The sequence below is a fragment of the Castor canadensis genome, chromosome 13, assembly GCF_047511655.1.
Source record: "Castor canadensis chromosome 13, mCasCan1.hap1v2, whole genome shotgun sequence".
Lineage (NCBI taxonomy): Eukaryota > Metazoa > Chordata > Mammalia > Rodentia > Castoridae > Castor > Castor canadensis.
The window spans coordinates 57,447,770-57,466,410 of record NC_133398.1 but is presented as its reverse complement, the minus strand read 5'-3'; the positions used below and the strand labels follow the sequence as shown (position 1 = coordinate 57,466,410).

The 18,641-nt window shown below is 34.2% G+C and overlaps 1 protein-coding gene across 15 annotated transcripts in view; it reads right to left on the bottom strand.

The window, feature by feature from the left end:
- Nfib (nuclear factor I B) overlaps positions 1-18,641 on the bottom strand; it is a 442,869-nt gene that overhangs the window by 73,847 nt on the left and 350,381 nt on the right. For 14 of the 15 annotated variants that reach the window (XM_074051836.1, XM_074051837.1, XM_074051840.1 and 11 more), the window contains 3 exons: positions 13,667-13,735; positions 8,146-8,266; positions 5,238-5,356 (listed from right to left, as the gene is read on the bottom strand). In XM_074051836.1, coding sequence (XP_073907937.1) covers positions 5,238-5,356; positions 8,146-8,266; positions 13,667-13,735 — 309 coding nt within the window. Of the gene's footprint in view, positions 1-5,237; positions 5,357-8,141; positions 8,267-13,666; positions 13,736-18,641 lie in introns of those variants that run through there. The other variant, XM_074051849.1, reaches the window with a different exon arrangement.

Sequence of the window (18,641 nt, the reverse complement as noted above, 5' to 3'; positions counted from 1 at the left end):
GAGTTTCCCAAACTTAGGTGGTTGCTCATATCTGGCAAGTCTGCAAACTCTCCTCACACTCATGCTGAGAAATGCTGGTCTCTGGTTCTGGTTCTATCTGGATGCTACCAGACTCTTTCTTATTTGCTGTTATTTATTTCCTAACTGAGCTCAAGATATTAAACTGGCAGTATTACTCTCTAGACCCAGGTTCTTGTGGACGCTTGGCTTAACTCAGTTGATATCTAATACTATTATGCCTATAGATTTCCATAAAGTACAAACTGAAATTTAGTATAATTAACTAAGGAGAGTGCTTGAAAAAGTTTATATATAAAATTCCAGGACTTGAAAATTGTTAAAACTTCAGAAAGGCTTGCTAAGGGGACTTATTTAAATAATAGAATTATTTTTGTGTGTTTGTAATAGTACATGGAGACTCACTTACAGTTCTCAACTTCTGATACTTTTTACAGGAATCCAACTCAGTGCCTGTGCAGGCTAGGCAAGTGCTCTATCATTGAGCTACATCCCAAAAATTGTACATTATTTTATTTTATTTTTATTTTCTAGTACCTACAGCAAGTAGAACACAATGTCTAAATATTCCTTCTTTTTATAGTTCAATTTATTTTTTTAAACTACTTTTTAAATTCTAATTACATACCAATACACCAAGCAGTGCCAGTTTTTCTAATAAGCCAATTTATTGGTCTACCTCCCCCAGTGCATAAACAGTAAGAAGCTCTAAAGCATGAGGACAGTCCCTTAGCAATTTGGTTTATATTGTTTATTTTCTGTGACTTTCTTTTTGTTCATAAATAGTAAAAAATTATTTTTCTATTCATCAGGGCTGAGAGCTTAATTTAATCATGCTTGTGTACCAATGTCAATAAAAATTCCTGGCATATAAGAAGCATTTGATAAATGATAAGTAAGCCAAATTATCTGAAATCCTAAATATGGAGAAGTTAATAAAATGTTGCCACATGAAAAGCCTTTTTGAATATATATTTTATCTAAGATTACAAGTTCTTTTAATACTCATCAGACTAAGAAGGTATGAAATTTTCCCCAACTGTATGTTATAAATATGTTTACCATATCATATTTTTTCACAAAATGTCTATTAAGTAATGTGTTAGATGTTTTATATTCAGACTTAGATGAATCAATTGCTATTAGAATAGTAGTAGCATGGTGCCCTTGATAAATAATTTTCAAATGTTCAACCAAATAATTTATTGGTCTGTGAAATTCCTGGGCATTGGAACATAACTAGACTTAGTCTCTTAGAACTTGAGTGAATTCTCAAGAGGAAAAACCATGACTTGTCTCATTTTTCCCCTTATATCAGAAGTTATAAAGGATTTATCTAATGATTTCTAGAAAAGTACACCAACTAGGAACCAATCTCTCTCTGAAATGACTCAGGTAGAAAAAAATAAATGTAGACAAGATATTAAGAGACTTTTTGTGGATAAGTGTTTGAATAAAAGAAATTTCCAACCTCCATTTTGATAAACTTAATCATATTTTATGTACTTGATCATTAAAATCTTAAAGGAAGGAAACAGTATTTTTTTTTTAAAGTATTTAGGGCTCACTGGTAGAGTATTTATCTAGTATGCATGAGGCCCTATTTTCCATCCCTGGTACCAAAAAAACCTGTTAATTAGAGATACAGACATAGGCAATCAGAAGTTTAAGACCCAGGGATTCATAAAAGAGACTAAGCAAAGAGAAATATTCTCAAACTTAGGGAAAAATGTATCAGTTGCTCTGTACCCCTGTGGTAATAGTCCAGTAGTACTTTCTTCTTTTCCTTCTCGGCATATAAAATATTAAGTGAAAATGTAACTATTATGGTGTACATACTAACACACTTAATTTCTGTCAGTATTCATCAGAAGAATTTTAAGCAAATTCTTTAGTCCTCTACCAAATGTTTCACACTGGTCTGGCAGAGTGGCTCAAGTGTTAGAACACGTGCATAGCAAGAGTGAAGCCCTGAGTTCAAACCCTGGAGCCACTGAAAAAAAAAGTGTCATAAATGTTTAACACTATTAACTTTTTAGCTTAAAAATATTCATGTCTATACTTGCAAAATTATAATTATAATTCTTTTATGATCAGGAAATGGTAACTTTGTGTTTTTGAAAAAACAAATATATAATTATGTTTGTAATACACTAAAATAAAAAATGCTTTCTCATTAAATTATTAAAAATTACATGAACACATGTCATTACATGAAATCTACATTTTGTCAATACCTTGCTTAATTTTTTTCAAAATAAAATAGGAATAATAGCTTGGTCATATTATATCATTTATTTTTGCATACTTGAAATAAATCTCGATGGTTTAGGTTGGTGTTTCAGAATATGAAGGAAAGTAGAACACCACATACTGCCCACAATTTATCATTTTTGGTTCCCAGGTTCCAAACACTTTGTCTAGAGGCTATGGAAACATGAGATTTTAATGCAAAGTTTCACTAACAGATTAAAGCACATACACAGGAAAATTAATTTTCCACCAATCAAAAGCAAAAGCATATTATGATTAAGTAATAAGTAGTTATTATTGAGTACCAATTAGTGCAGGGCTTTATAGGAGAAAGAAATATAAGACATGTTAAAGTCATTACTAATACCAGAATGGTACTCAGTAAGTGCTTTGAACAGTCCCTTTGTGGCAGACAGGTATGTCTAAAGAACATCTGAAGATGTACATGAACAATTTGAGGCATTTTATTTTGCAAATTTTAAAAAAGGTAATTTTCTAAGAACAAAAGGACTGTATTAGGCTTAGCAAATTTATAAAAATAGCACTGTCCTGTCCTCACTTTTTTCATCAGAGTTGAAGTCTTCTTCCCACAATGGCTTATTGTGCACATTACAAAGTCTTCAGGGTCTTCAGAATTAAAGTGACAAAAATTTTTTTTTTAAGCACACATGAGAATGGAACATTCTTCCTTACTCTTAATATGGCTTTAACAGACTTCTCCAGTAATTTTCAGTCATCTCAACAATAGAAAATCACCAAGACAATGCAATGATTTTACAAAGAGAAAGAATGACAGTTTCCCTTCTACTTTTCAAAAATGTTTTGTAATATGATTTGCGATTGCCTTTATGGAATAGACTCAAAACAGGAATCAATTCGTACAAAGTGACACTCTCTATAATAAAGAACGCCTATACTTCTGAACAACACATCAATTCCCATACACTCACAATGTCATTATTACCATTAGAACCATTCCCAGAATACTTTTCTGACAGGGAAAATAGCTTTGTTTAGAATAAACTGACAATGTCAGTAAAACAAGCAATAAAATATAAAGAGTTTATATTTTATTTGCACTACTACATCTCCAGTATTTCTAGCCCTCACTAGTAAGACTGGTCACCTATCAATGGTTTGTTTATACACAAGTATTTATTGTGCCCCTACTATGCACCAAAGTGTTCTGTTGGGTGCTGGTAACAGCTGTAGTCAAAACAGATAAGGACACTGCCCTGATGATGTAGACTCATGTAGACAGTTAATCCCGTAATAAGGGGATTGCATATTATGAGTATAATGAAGGAACAATACTGAGTACCAGGATACAAAAACAGGAAGCTCTAACTTAGACTGGACCTCCTCAGTGGAAGCTGGGCCCTGAAGGATGTCTAAGAATTTTCCAGATGAAGAGTTAGGAAAGTACTTTAGAGGGCATGGCTTATACGAAGGTCCTGGACATTGCATTCTCAAATCTAAACAAAGCCATGGGCTCAGGCACAAGCTGGAAGGAAAAGCAGAGTGGCACCTGCTGAAAGACCTGTTGGTCAAATGAAGGAATTCTGATTCTCTCTTGAGGATAGTGGAAGGCTACTGATAGATCCCAAGCAGGAGAGTGATGATGATTTTTGTCTGCTGTTTAAAGAATGGACTAGCTAAAATTTCAACATGCTAGAGGCGACCCAACTGACTCAAAGTCCAATTCTCCCATGAAGAAATCTTCACTATTTTTAAATCCTATGTCACTCAATATAAAAATTCTGAGCAATAAGAAGGAATCCTGATAAAGAACTAAATTCCATCTTAACTAAGTTTAAGAGTTATTTGTCTGATAAGATTATTCAACACAGAATGCCCCAGACACCATAGATATACATAGACATACACACATGTCCTGGGCTGAAACCCAATGTTAAAGAGCTCCTTCCTTGTACATTTTTTAAATACAGAATTTGATGTAAAAGGCAATTTCCAAATACATTTTATGATGCTGGTATAAAATCTTATTTGCACACATACCAATAAAATTGCAGTTAGCTAATTTCTCCTATTTCCATGCTTAATATTCTCCTTGTAATTGCAGGGAGAGTCAGGGGTATGAATGATGAAATACATTAAATCCAATACACATTAGGAAGGAAAAGGAGACAAGTCAGACTCCAGAGTGCTATATAATACCTACTTCTTCAAAATTTCTCCTCAAAGCTGCCCTACAACTGGGTCATAGTTTTATCTAACAAGCATAAGTAGACTAATTCAGATACAAAGTTTCTTACAAAACAGTTTTATTTATTATTTATACTCTATCTACTTCCAAAAGGAATTATAGTTTCCTTTAAATGAGAACTTTCAGAACTTGGCACCAGAAAACTGCTTGAAGTTTGACTTCTCCCTGAAATGCCCCGCTAAGAAGAGCAATCTGCCTAATTGAATCAGAAATTGGGGGCTAAAAAAGAACCTGGTTTCTTCTGCTATCCAATCACCTGTTGTAGACAGACTTTTATCAGTTACATATAGAATTGTGGACTCCAAGTTGAGCCTATAGCTCACACTTATAATCCTAGCGACTCAGGAGGCAGAGATCAGAAGGACTGCGGTTCAAAGCCAGCCCAGGCAAATAGTTCACGAGCCCCTATCTTGAAAAAACCCATCACATACACACACACGAAAAAAAAAGTACTGGTGAAGTGGTTCAAGGTGTACTCCCTGAGTTCGAGCCCCTAGTAGCACAGAATTGTGGGCTCTACAAGATTGTTCCATCTGAAAAAAATATAATAAAACATGCAGCAATGGGATTTTTGTAACTGTGGTAATATTTGACTATTATATATCTTAAAAATAATTTTACTGAAATCATTCCTCAAAGAAAATGTAATGCATATTGGTTTCCTTAGGAAATTTTGACTATGTGGAACATCTGAGCCAATATTCTACTGAGGGCCTTAGAGGTATCTCTCACTACCCACCTTGATCTCTTTCATGCCATGTTCGACTTCCAGCAGCTGGTGAATTTGGAGAGGGGTAAAAGTCTCCTGTAGGACTGGGCTCCATATTTTCATCTATGGATATAGTTTTGGGTCTTTTGCTGTTAAAATATGACAACAGTTATATTAATTGGGATTGATGAGAACAGATGTAGCATTTAAAACTCAATAACTTGAGAAAATGCTTACTGTGAAAATTTTCATAAACACAATAATCAAGTAATTTTGAAATGGTGAGTATCCAAGACATCAACACACCATAGCAAACATTTCTACATTTATGACATTTATTATATCATCTTACAACTATTCCTACCTAACAAATACGGTATGCATTATATTTACTTTTTCAAATGTTTTTTTTTCAAAGAAATTTCAATCATAAAAAGTGAACACTTAATGTGGTTTGTCGGCTCTTATTGAAATTATTTTTATTAAGATTGAACTTGATTTGTATTATCATTATTACTAATATTAATACTGTTCATTTGCATAGCACTTGTCCTTGATATTGTAATTTTTGCACATTAATTCAGAGATAAGGTAACTGAATAGAGCAGAGTGAGAGCTTCAGAAGTCACGAGTCTTGACAAAGTAATTTATTAGTTCTTAATTGTAAGCTCTGTAGCCTTTCTAAACTCAGTTTAGTCATCTGTAAACTGGAAATAATAAAACGTAGTTCAAAGGTGTTGGTTGAGAAGATTAAATGAGTTACTAACTGTATAGTTCTTTGTTAAGTGGCTGACATTTAGGAGACACTCATTAAATATTAATTATTACTATTAACCCTATTATTAATAATACAAATTTTATAGTACTTTACTGATTATAAACTATTTCATGTATTTTTCACTTTTTCCTTGAAAATTAGGTTATTGATCCTTTATTCTTAAGATCAACCATGAAAAATGGTTATTGCCAAATTCAAATCAAATGGCATACTTTTATAATGAGACAGGTTAATGCAGAAAATATGACTCATCTTAATTGTTTAAAAAAGTGAACATCTAGAACAAAGACTAAAATACCTTTTTATAATATTGGCCATACTGCCTGATATATTGCTTTGATATACTCCCACCTATATCTTATTAAACAATTATGATTATGAAAATGAATTTTTTTCTTTAGTTAGAAAATCTTATTTACACATATGGTGGTAAAAAAATAAAAACACACTTCCTGAATTAACTACATGCAATGTTAACAAATACAATGTCATAGGATACCAAAATTGTAAATTACCATAGAAATCACGTACATAAACCAATCCCCCATTTTTAACAAATAAGGAGAAAAATTTGGTGAAATTCAATGGTTACTCAGGCTCAGTTAATGGAAGCAGTCAGACTCTGAGGAAGGACCTTTGCCACCCAAAGCACTACACTCCCAAGTCCTTAAAGCCTGAGTCCCTTTACAGATGCACTTGTGATTGGTATTTGACCCACAGCTCCCAGGGTATAAAGGATTAAGGATAGCAATTTCTATTTATGCTAAATCATAGTCAGAATGAATATTAATGGTTCTTTAGTTTCTCCCAAAGGTATCCAAAGTTAGAACTTACACTTTTAAACTCTCTTTTTAATCTAATTCTTCATCTGTGAGTCATCAGAAGTATAAAAAAACTGAAAATGGGGGAGAAATCATTTTCATAAGGAGGTAATGGACAAATGTTTTTAAACCTTCCTTCTGAAGGATGTAGTATTTGATACTGAAAAAGATCTGTGCTGACAACATTCTGATCCAGTAACAAAATAAATTACTATTCACATTTTAAATTTAGAAAAAAACTGAAGTACTTTTAAGTCTTCATCATGGCAGAGATAATTCTAGTGATAATAAATCTAATTATTTTGATGCACAATCTAATTATATGAAAATAGGTTGACTATAAATAATATAAAATTGACCTTAGTTAATAAACATATAAATATGCATATTTCCCATAAGTAATTCAAACGTAATTAACTTTCCATTACTGAGAATAATCTAGAAAAAAATACTTCCTAGAATTCTTTTATTTTTAAAACTTGACATAATGAAATATATGTACTCTCATATATTTGATCATGGATATATTTATGGCTATGGAAGTGAGATGGATCTTCATATGTGGAAGATTCAATTCAAAAAAACAAAAGCAACGCATTTATTAAATTTATTCATCTTGACTATAAGTTACAACAAGAGAGATGGGAATGTCAACAGAAAACTAAAAAGCAAAGAAACCTAAGCAAAGAAATTTAGGTTAACCTAAATCTCAGACCTGGTAATAGTTTCAGAGTTAACCAGAGAGTTAACTAACTTCATTAAAAAACATTAACTGATCAAAAACTACGACCTAAAAAAGACCTTTAATTTTAAGGTTAGGTAAACAGCACATTTTGTTTGTCGTGTTTCACTATCCTGAGAGTGTGGTTTTAGGGTAAAAGTTACCAGGATGGTTCAGTTATAAGCCAAGGAGAACTGCCATAGCAATGTCATTTTTAAATTGCCAAACGAATTAGTTAATTTGAAGAATTAAATTTCATGACACAGGATAAAATTATATTAATGTATTCTCATAATTGCTTTGCCCCCTCAAAAAAAGATTTTAAAAACGCTTTGAACAACAATTGTATTCAATTTGAAGGTATCAAAATAAATTATATCAGAAAATATTAGGTCTGTGTATTATCAGCAACACTTACTTATTTCTCTCTTTACTGACCTACCTGATCTATCTGCACTATTGATCTACCTGTCCATCTACGTCATTTACCTACCTGTCCATCTGAGTATCTACCTACCTACATATCTGCGTATGTACCTTCTTTTCTATCTGCCTATCTACCTACCCACCTATCTGCATATAAAATGAGAGAACAGGAGCAGCGATTCTTTCTGTTACCTGCTTGGTGGAGAAGACAGCGACCTCTGAAGATTAACCCCGGAGTTCATGTCATGATAGTATGGTTGGCTCGGGATTTCTCCAATCGGGAAGTTGACTCCAGTTCCCTGGGTTATGGGTGCTGAAGAACAAAATGAAAAGAAACATTGGGACTGATACCCGCACTTACCTTTGTTCAGATATCTTAAGGTTTTATCCACTGTACTCTGGGTTAGGACTTAAAACACTTCCTCCTCATATCAAGTTTGAGGATTTAGGCACTCAGGCTATGATCACTGGCTCATACTTTTCCTGATTCCACTTTCCAACATCCTCACTCAGTCCTTTGTATTAAATGTTACTTTATTTGTCTTTAGATGTCTCAGGTACACCAGAATAGGGTTCTTATTGCTTAACACCTAACAAATAGCTTTGCATTAGAAAAATCATGGTTAAATAAATATAGGATAGTTTTACAAATAAATACCCAAGATAATTACTGTATAATAATGCTAAAATTAAGACTATGATTATAAATCATGGTATTTATCTGGACATGATGTCACACACCTATATTCCCAGCACTGTACTACTGGCTGAAGAAGGAGGATCTAGAGTTCAAGGCCAGTCTGGTCTATATTGCAAGTTAGAGGCCGGGCTGGGCTACATAGCAAGTCCCAAAATCAAACAAGAACATTAACAACAAAAAACATGATATTTATAATTATTTGATATGATTCTTATATTAGGACGGGTATATAAGTGAAATTCATAAATCTGAAAAAAAGCCAAGTGTTTTTTAAAATCCATATTCAAGTTTCATATATGAATACTAAGTGTGACTTTACTCAAGACTTATGTCTTGTTTGTTTTGGTTTTTTTTTAAAAAGCTTATACCATAACTTTATATAAAACATTTAAAATATGCTCATGGAGTTTTATATTTTAAGGTAGTTATTTAAAAGCCAGGAAATCTTTTTTAATTTGCCAGTACTTTATGAATAATAATATTTTATTATAGAAGTATTGCTTTTGGTTCAATAGAGCACATCTGTTCAATTTTTAAATTTATTTTGAATAAACTTGGGAGGCAGCATGCTGTGTTAGAATGAACAGTTTTGGAAGATAAACAGCCTTTTAATTTGCACCCCTCTTCCACTTACAAGCTATGTGCCTTAGCTTTCTAATCTATACAATGGAAATAACGATAATCTTCCAGATGTGATTATTTAGAGGATGAAATGAGGTAAAGAGGAGTAATAGTTGAACATCATATCCAATGCATAATAAATGCTAAAGAAATGTGAGTTCCCTTCCTTCTTTGCTTTCTTCCATGATGGAGTGGTGTTTCATAAAGATAGAATCATTCAAAAAAGTGCTAAAAACATAGATAGAAATTAACCTGTTTGCTAAAACTTTGCCATTCCAAAACCACTGACTATGTCCATTACTGGCAAATATTAAAATGGATATTAGATAGTCTCTGATCCCCTGCCCTCAATAAACACATTGTACAACAAGTCAGGTGAATAAAGCACTTGTGCAAAACATATAAATAACAGGACAATAAAGATTACAATGCAACTGCCCCAACAAACAATGTAATAAATAAATGCTACATAGAAAAAAGAATCCATACCAGGCTTGAATGGTCCAAGATGTTTGTGGAAAAGCCCTATCTGGCACTAGACTTTGGAGAAGAGCAAAGTATTAAATGAACATTTTTCCCAGCAGGGCATGGCAACGACAGACAAGACACAAAGTGCAGAAGAGGCAAGCTTGTGTCAAAGGACAACGCTTACGGCCAGTTGTATGTCTTCACCTTCTGGCCTTCAGAAAAGCTGTTCTCTGGCTTGGCAAAAAAAATTTTAAAGCCCTTGAAATTCACTCTTAAGAACAAAAACCTGAATTGCCCCTCCTTTTAATTGCCTCTAATTGAATGTAAAAGTCCAAAGGGACCACAAAATTTCAAGAAATTTTTCTTACCCAGAATTTTAAATAAATATCCTAAATGTATCCACTATCAACTGATTTATTTTTTAATATCAGGCAGGCCTAGATTAACTTAAATTATTTTTCAGAAAGTATGATTAGGAGGCATCTACTCTATTGCAGAGAAGTAATCATGGATATATGCAGAATTTCTCTCTCTCTACTAAAATGAAGTAAATCACTATATACATGATGAGTCTCAGCCCTAAACTCTATAGCATCTGCCCTCTGTTATATTGTTCATTTTATATAACATACTTTAACTTCCTTTTACCCAGAAAATATTATCTATGATGTACAACTGTGTCTGGTGAATTATTTTGACAATTAATATATGACTATGTTTCTTGTGGCCTGAGGTACACCAGAGGTTAAAAAAAAGTGAGGTAAGAAATCCCACAGTAACCACGTGCTTTAAAATTTATTATTGGAAACATTTCTAGGTGACATTGGAAGCAGGGTATGTTAGGAACAGGCTTTTGAGGGGCTCAGAGAATGTGAGATGTCTGGCTTCCTACAACAGAAGTGGACACGGTTCTGAGACTTCAGCTACTAACTCCAAGCTGACAGGCTACATCTACTTGAAACTATTTGTAAATATATAAACATTATGTAATCTTTAGACAAAGACTTGTGGTTTCCATAGGGCATAGATGGCTCAATAGTCAACACAGTTAGCTTGGCTATAAACATACTAAGCATAATATACAGTAAAATAATTTAAAATCTTCAGAAATTTTTTCCCTAAATTTTGTCCTAGAATGGTTATTCTACAGTACCAAGACAGCAACAAAAATAATTTTTACACATGGACACTGTAAAAAATTTAGTATGTGTTCTGACGGTAAACAGAAGATTACATGAAGAAAAAATAGATTAATAATAAACATGGCCGAAATGCTGAAACAACACAGGAATTACTTAGCAACAAGGAGAGTGAGTGAGAACAGCAAGTCTTGGTTAGTCTTCCTGTTTAAAAGCCTCTGGAAGAACTCACAGCAGATGCAGAGATCAGCATTTGCACCTCTCCCAGAGAGCTGCAAATCATGTTTAAGAGGGTGCCAATATCCGCTCAGAAGAGAAGTACCAAAGATCCTCAGATTCAAGGGTTAGAGGCCAACCCTTAATCTCTCTTATTGTTCTCCTCACTCCAAAGGCTGATCCTAAATCAACTTTTAAGATGGAGATAATATCATTCAACAGAGAGATCCCTATGCTAAAACTGAATAGCTTCATTAGCTAATGTCAACATACACATTAGGGGGTCATATGATAGTAAAACCCTTGAGGATTGATCCATTAAAACACTGTGAAACCTCAAGCAGCCAGAATTTATGATATACAGCCCAAGAGCGGTGTTGAAGTTTATGTTGATTTAGCAAACCCTTATTTCATAAACAATGAAGTTCAATTGTGTAAACAAGATTATAATGTGAATATATTAAAACACTTAAGAGAATAACTTCTTGGGCATTTCAGAGACACCTATCTCCATATGGAGAAGAAAATAAATGTTTGCCAAATAAATTAACTGAGGAATGAATTATGGATAATTAATATACTAATTATACATCAGTAATATTTGTTATAGCAAATAACCTAACAACCTCTAATAAATACAGTATGAATTAAGAACAAATGAACAAAGTGGTTAAATTTACCATGTTTCTGAACTGTTATAGTCAGTATTTTTAGCCTATTTTTATGTTTGAAATTTGGATTTTTCAAAATATGTCACTCTGGGCTTTTGAAAGTTCCAAAGCGGTTCTCTTTGACAGCATTTAGCATAACGCTACCTATAATGAGGTATTTAATAAATATTTTCTGACAGATGACTCCACTGCTCTTCTCGTAAGAAGGATGAAAATACATCATGGTATTGAGAGAAGTACAAATTTAAGCAAATAACTTCATATGCCTCATAACTATAGCAGCACAGCCTTTCTACTAAAGCCCAGTAGGAACGTGCACGCGCGCGCGCGCGCACACACACACACACACACACACACACACACACACTTCAAATACCCCTGCCTTCCATGATACTGAAATGAGGTAGCAAATAAGCAAGCCAGGCACATTCCTTTACAAATTTAAAATAAAACCTTTCAGATGCTGGAGGCCTTCACAGACCACATATAGATTTGGAAAAACATGTAAGGCTTGTGGCTTTGCACAACAGAATAGCCCAGGCATTGCATACCTTGGAGCTACTGGGATACACATGTGCAATTTGTACCTCTTATTCTGCCCCCAAGTAAATGTATCCATGACAGTCATCTTTTGGTCATATACATACACTTGCCTACTCCAGAATTATGGCAAATTAACGCTACCTATGGTCTTAAATGCCCATGTGTGTCATTCTGTGATGAATATGCTGCTTGTTCTGGTCACTTAAGAAATCTGAGTTACTAGAGAAACTATGGTTCAAAAAACACGGTCATTTACTTGCTTGACCATGACTCTTAGGCTCAGTAACTCACTGTCTTTGTTCTTTTGAGATCATCATAATTCTTACTAATGACCTCTGGATTTGGCCCAAGTAAGAAACACAACTTAAACACCCATCAGAATGCCAACTTATCATCTGAAAAACATCTTTCCAAACTGACACACTTTCTATCAAAACAGCAGTTCAAAATTACAAGGCCCTCTGGGTGCTATAATCCCAGCTCCCCAGGAGGCGTAGGTAGGAGGATTGTGGCCCTAGGCTGGCCCTTAGCAAAAACCACAAGACCCTATCTGAAAAATAATCCAGTGGTGGGGCACCTGCCTAGCAAACATGAGGCCCTGAGTTCAAACTCCAGTACTGCCAACAAACAAAAAAGTTACATGAACAAGCTAACTCAGAGAAGGGGTGTATTAAAATCTGCATTTTGAATGTATTTGCACATGCTAATAAAAGGTAAGGTTAATCAAGGAAACTTCCGCCTTGCTTAGATAGCTAGCCAGGTAAGCATACCGTAGAAAAATCTGAATCTGCCTGCCAAGAAGGGTGTCTCAGGTGAGGTGGCCAGTTGAAACAATTGTACATTGTTTAGGGTAACAATGCCTTCTATCTATATCCAACTACAATCTGCAAAGTTAATCTCTGCATCCCTTTACACTCTGCACATTAGTGTGTATATCCTGTACATCTCAATCCCCACACCAAAATATTAGTAAAATGAAAAAGCACTTATCTACAGGAAACTTATGTGGGTTATCATAACAACACAGAGTACATTTAATTAATCACACTTCCTTTGATATAAATGCCCATCTATGGTCACAGAGAGAACTGAATTAAATGAATACCAATATCATGACAATAAGAATAACAAAAATTAGCGTGGTACAAAAGAAATTTTTAATGATTTGAATGCAAATATTTTAGAAAATCAGACATAATATATTCATTCACCTAGGAATTCATCAAAGTATTTGAAATTTTAAAGTTCAAAGTCTCCTAATTTGTAGTCACTCTCCACACCATATTTAAGGTTCAAAATGTAAAATATTTTGCATCATACTGTGTACTTAAATAATAAGAAAACAATTTACTTACTTCTGGATACCCTCACAAGTTCTGATACATTGAAGACTCCAGATTTTACAAAACTATCCTCAAGGTATCCTGAAAATAAACATCAAGGGGAAAAAAGATCAACACAAGCAGGAAGTAAAATAACTGATTAAACACTAGAATTTGTTCACTTTTAAACCAAAGGTTAGAACAAAAACCAAGAATGCTTATAGAAAGGACAAGTAAAACCTTTGTGAATGCAAACTACCTCCATCTGAATAAAAATAAGAAGTGTAGATGCTAAATAATCTCCTAGGAAAAATTTTCTTAACTTTCTAAATGTACAAAGCAATTGGTGTGATTTGTCATGGCCCACGCATAAAGAATGAAGATCCAGGGTACTCTCTGAATGTGTTTGACTCTGTAGCACCTGGTAGCTAAAGTCTATCCATTAAAAAAAAAAAACAAGGAAAGAAAGAAAAAGGAAAACCACAACCACAATTAGCGCCTTGTTGGAAATACTTCAAAGATTTTTTGAAACCACTGTTCTTTCACAAATCCTTCCCTGATTAAAGAAAAGTGAGCTGTTATTACCCAAACTCCCACCCTTGTTCCAGGGTCACAAGTAACACAAAAGCAGAACTGTACACACAGCACAGACTTCTTTGCATCAACCTACTTCTGTGCACCTTCAATGTACCTTGCACAATTTCAGTGCATTCATTACTCATCCTACTATTCCTTGGACTCCCTTTATTTCAAGAACTAGATACTTTATTCAGCAAACGACAGAGAATCCAGGCCTCTAGCAATGCCACGTGATACTTATGTGACATCTGGGCATACAGTCCATAGTTGGCTATGGTTCACGTTTCAGGATCCTGAGAAAGTTCAGGCCTGTTTGGTAGCTGGTCTGATAAATTCAGAACTAGAGATGAGGACTCCCACAAATAGCAATAATGTCCCCCTCAGTTCTCATCTATGTCAAGGGAGTATAATGAGGCTGAGGAGGGAGAAAATAGCTTAGAATAAGAGATATGGCTTGCCTTCTGCTGCCCCAGGGAGATAATAAGAAGAGTCTGAAAATTCTTAGAATTGAAATACTTCTAGGGTGAAAAAAAATCCTCCAAACTCCAAGAACTGGTGATCTGGTTGAGTTTTACATAGAGCTGTAGGACTAACCAAGGGATTAGATTCAGTACTGGTAGGTGAGGCAAGTGTTGCTTAGCAACAAGGAACACTCAAGTCAAAGAGCTAGAATTTAAATACAAGCCCCAGTTTACCAATTATGAGATCTTGGACAGGTTATTGGACCTCGTTGTACATAAGATTTCTCATTCATAAATTAAAATAGTAAAATCACCTATCTCTTTCCATAAAAGACAAAGAAAATAATGTCATTGGCATATAGCCCTTACTGGTGTGAAGTGAGGAGCCATGCGTATCTGAACACTGTTATATCTATCCATTGCCTTCTTTAGAAATGGAAAAAAAGAAAAAAGGGAATTACAAGGTCTCAATTAGTGATAAAACTTAGGTCTCATATTAAATTCACTAATCTGAAAAAATATACATGTTAAGAAAATAATAAAATACTCTCATCTGATGCACTTCTATTTTCAAAAACTTCTTGAGAAGTTAATTGTCACTAGGTTGAATTCATTGCAATGTTATTGAGTAACTTTTATGGAACCAGCACTGTATTAGGTGCTTAAAAGTCATGAATACAAAAAAGGATAACTGATTCCCTTTGCCCAGTTGGAAACAGATGTTTTTAATTTTCTAGACCATTGTAGGTTATCATTGTATACCAAAGTTTTTTTTGTTGCTTTTGTTGGTTTTAAAGAGTACCTTATTATACTTAATTGTGTATGTGGTAAACTTAATAAATATAGTAAATAGAAAAACCTTATTTATCAGTAGTGCTAAGTTCACGTTTTTGTACTCTGTCAATACCTCTCCTTGGGTTTCTCTCCAGCTTCCTCTAGCCAGAAAACCCTCTTTCTTTACACTCTTCTCTCATCTTCAAAATCCAGCTCATCTACCACACACTCCATAAACTGCTCCTCTACCCTTTCTTCCTTCTATTTCCAGCCCTTACACAGATAGAAATCATTTCTTTCCTTAAGGCTCACATCACACCTAGTTTGTGCTTATTTTACACTTTACAGGTTCATTTTCCAAGAGATCTATTTTCAAGTCTTGAATTCCTTGATGGATTATCAGTTCTTTTATTTAGGGAATGACTGGGTTTTCTGAATCTCTAGAGCCCCTCACCGACTGACTCATTGCATTTATACAGATTAACTACTAAAGGAACACAGAACAAAATTTTTAAATTCAACATTTTAAAACAAGGACATGACTGAACAACTTAGTAATTTGTAACAAGGTAGATATGGATGATTTGAGATTGATGGATAACTGGCCCTTATCATACCCTAGAACTTATTTGCTGAGGGGTTTATTTAGGCCCTTGGGTTAAATAGGAAAAAGTAATGATTAAGGTCAGATTATATCTCAGTTTTTGTTATGTAATAATGTGTAATTTTAGGTACATACTACAAAATAATAAACAGAGTACTATAATGTTCTCAAAGTAGGAGCAGAAAAATACTTGTAAAATAAATTGATGAATGAGAGAATAATTGTTGAACATTTCATTATATTTATATGAATTGTGTAACATGTAATATGTAACAAATTTCAATAGGTAGATTTCATCTGAAGTTCATTTTCTTATTACAGCAGTGAGAGTCAGGGGTCCATCTGCTTCTACGTCATGCCTGTAAGATGGAGTAGAGGGTAGGCATGTCATAAGGCAAATCATGAGTGAGGGGTGGGCCACTGCAAGGCTAACTCTACCCAGGAAGAAAGTCAGGCAATCAAACACAAATGAATACAATGACTAGCTCATAGAAAAAGCAAGACAATTCAGAATGTAATATGTTGTCTCTCACTCCCCACCCCCAACATCCCTAAGGTCTAAGAAATTGAAATCTACAAGGAAAACCAAAAGAGCTGTCTTATTAAAACTACAGAAAGCATTGAAAGTATGTTAGAATATATACACTAGATAAAATGCAACTCCAGAGGCCCCACTGGGTCCATTCCTGCATTGAGCCATGTCAAGGGAGGGTTCCCAAGGACTAGTGGTAATACCTATTGACAATGAGCCAAAAGGGATGGGAGGGGGTGAGAATTAGGTAAGGGGGTAGTCTGGGGTCCACAGTGGCACCTTCATGCATCTTTGTAATAAACAAGCATTACCCGAGATGAGGCAGAGTAAAGAAAGAAATACTGGATGACATAATACTTGCACAGCTAATTGTGCTTGCTCAAGTTTACAGGACACAATACTTGTGGATTCTGCAAATTAGTATGGAAGTTGAGACTCAGAAAAAAGTCAGGGTACTGTTGTTAACTTGAAAACTCCTGTAACCTCCCACCTATGGGGACCTTTCAGAAACATGGTTTTCACATGTTTCATAGACCACTGTAAATCTCAATAGTTAATTAAAGAGCAAAGATCTTAAAGCAATTTGGAAACATTCAAATAGTAAATTTTCTTCATCTATTACCAAAAATATTCACATTTTGAAGCCAGGCAGCTGCTTAATGGCTACAAAGCAGTATCACACAACAGTTTAAGCCAGGAAGAAAAGAACAACTCTGCATTTGTGTGATGTTGTATTTATACTACATGTATGCCTTTTTAAAAAATAAAATTGAGTAGGAAATAAAGAGCTCCACTAACCAAAAAAAATCTCAAAGGCAGTATCAAATTATATTATTTTACTTCTTTTTTATTTTTCTCTAACAAAATCAACAGTAAATCACTACTGAGAAGTTAATACAGTGTTTAACCTCCTTTACAAACAATAACAGAGGGACACAATGGCATATCTAACTGTTAATATCTCAAATTATAATCAGCACCATTTGAATGTTAAACAACATTTACATAGAAAATCCAAAGGAAGACTGATAACACTCATTTTTATGATCTACTGTGTACTATTCTTGAAATTAAAAAAAAGCCACAGGGAAAGCAGTTATTAAATTCATGAAAGCTGTCTTCAAGTATTTGAAGAATGGTTAATGTAGATGGTGGATTAGACTTATTCTGCATTGTTCCAGGAGCTCAGATTTTTGTTTCTTTTTTTTTCTCAATAAACAGTTTTTTTCACTCCATGAGAAAAATACTAAGAAGGAATGTGAAACTGAAAAATGAATAATAATCAACACAGGTCCAGCTACTGTGCTGAAACCATTAGAGTCACGAATTCACAATTACCCTATGAAACATGGTAGTACTATTACCATTTTACAGATGAAGAAATGTCTATCTACAAAGGTAGGAAGTTTCTAAACACTGGGCTCCAAGCACACTGGATATAAGAATTTTCACTTTGGGTAGAAAATCAGGAAAAAGTCCCCTGAAGCCCTTGGTGACCTTCAGATTCCACTTTCTTCTGTGGCTGTTCTCTTTTTTTTTTTTTTTTTTGACACTGTTCGTTTGAAGAAAAAACAAGTGGATGTGATTCCAATTGTTCACTTCCTTCAGCAGACTGTAAAATGTGGTGTAACTGTCTATAGATGCAAAAGTGAGAAGGTGAGATTTTACACCAGCTTTTTGGCAGTCATAATGTCAGTTACCACAATTAGCCGACTGATGATTTTCGGGTAGTGGTGTTATGAGACATCTCTACCTTCAATTTCTGACATGTCCATGGTTACTGCTGGAAACTGATTAGGAAACATGAACATTAAGCACTACCACAATAATGGTTCTCTGCACAGGTTGAATATCAACCTAAAACACAGTTAACATTCTAATACTAGCTTAGAACCAAGTTTTACCCTTCAATATGAAATGCAGATCCCTGATGGTAAGATTTAAGTAACCTGAAAGTCAGAAATTTCCCAACTTTAGCATACTCTGAGTTCTATATTTGTTCTTATATTTTTTCAACCTTCTAGTTTTAAAAGCTTTTTCCTGCATACCTATAGATAT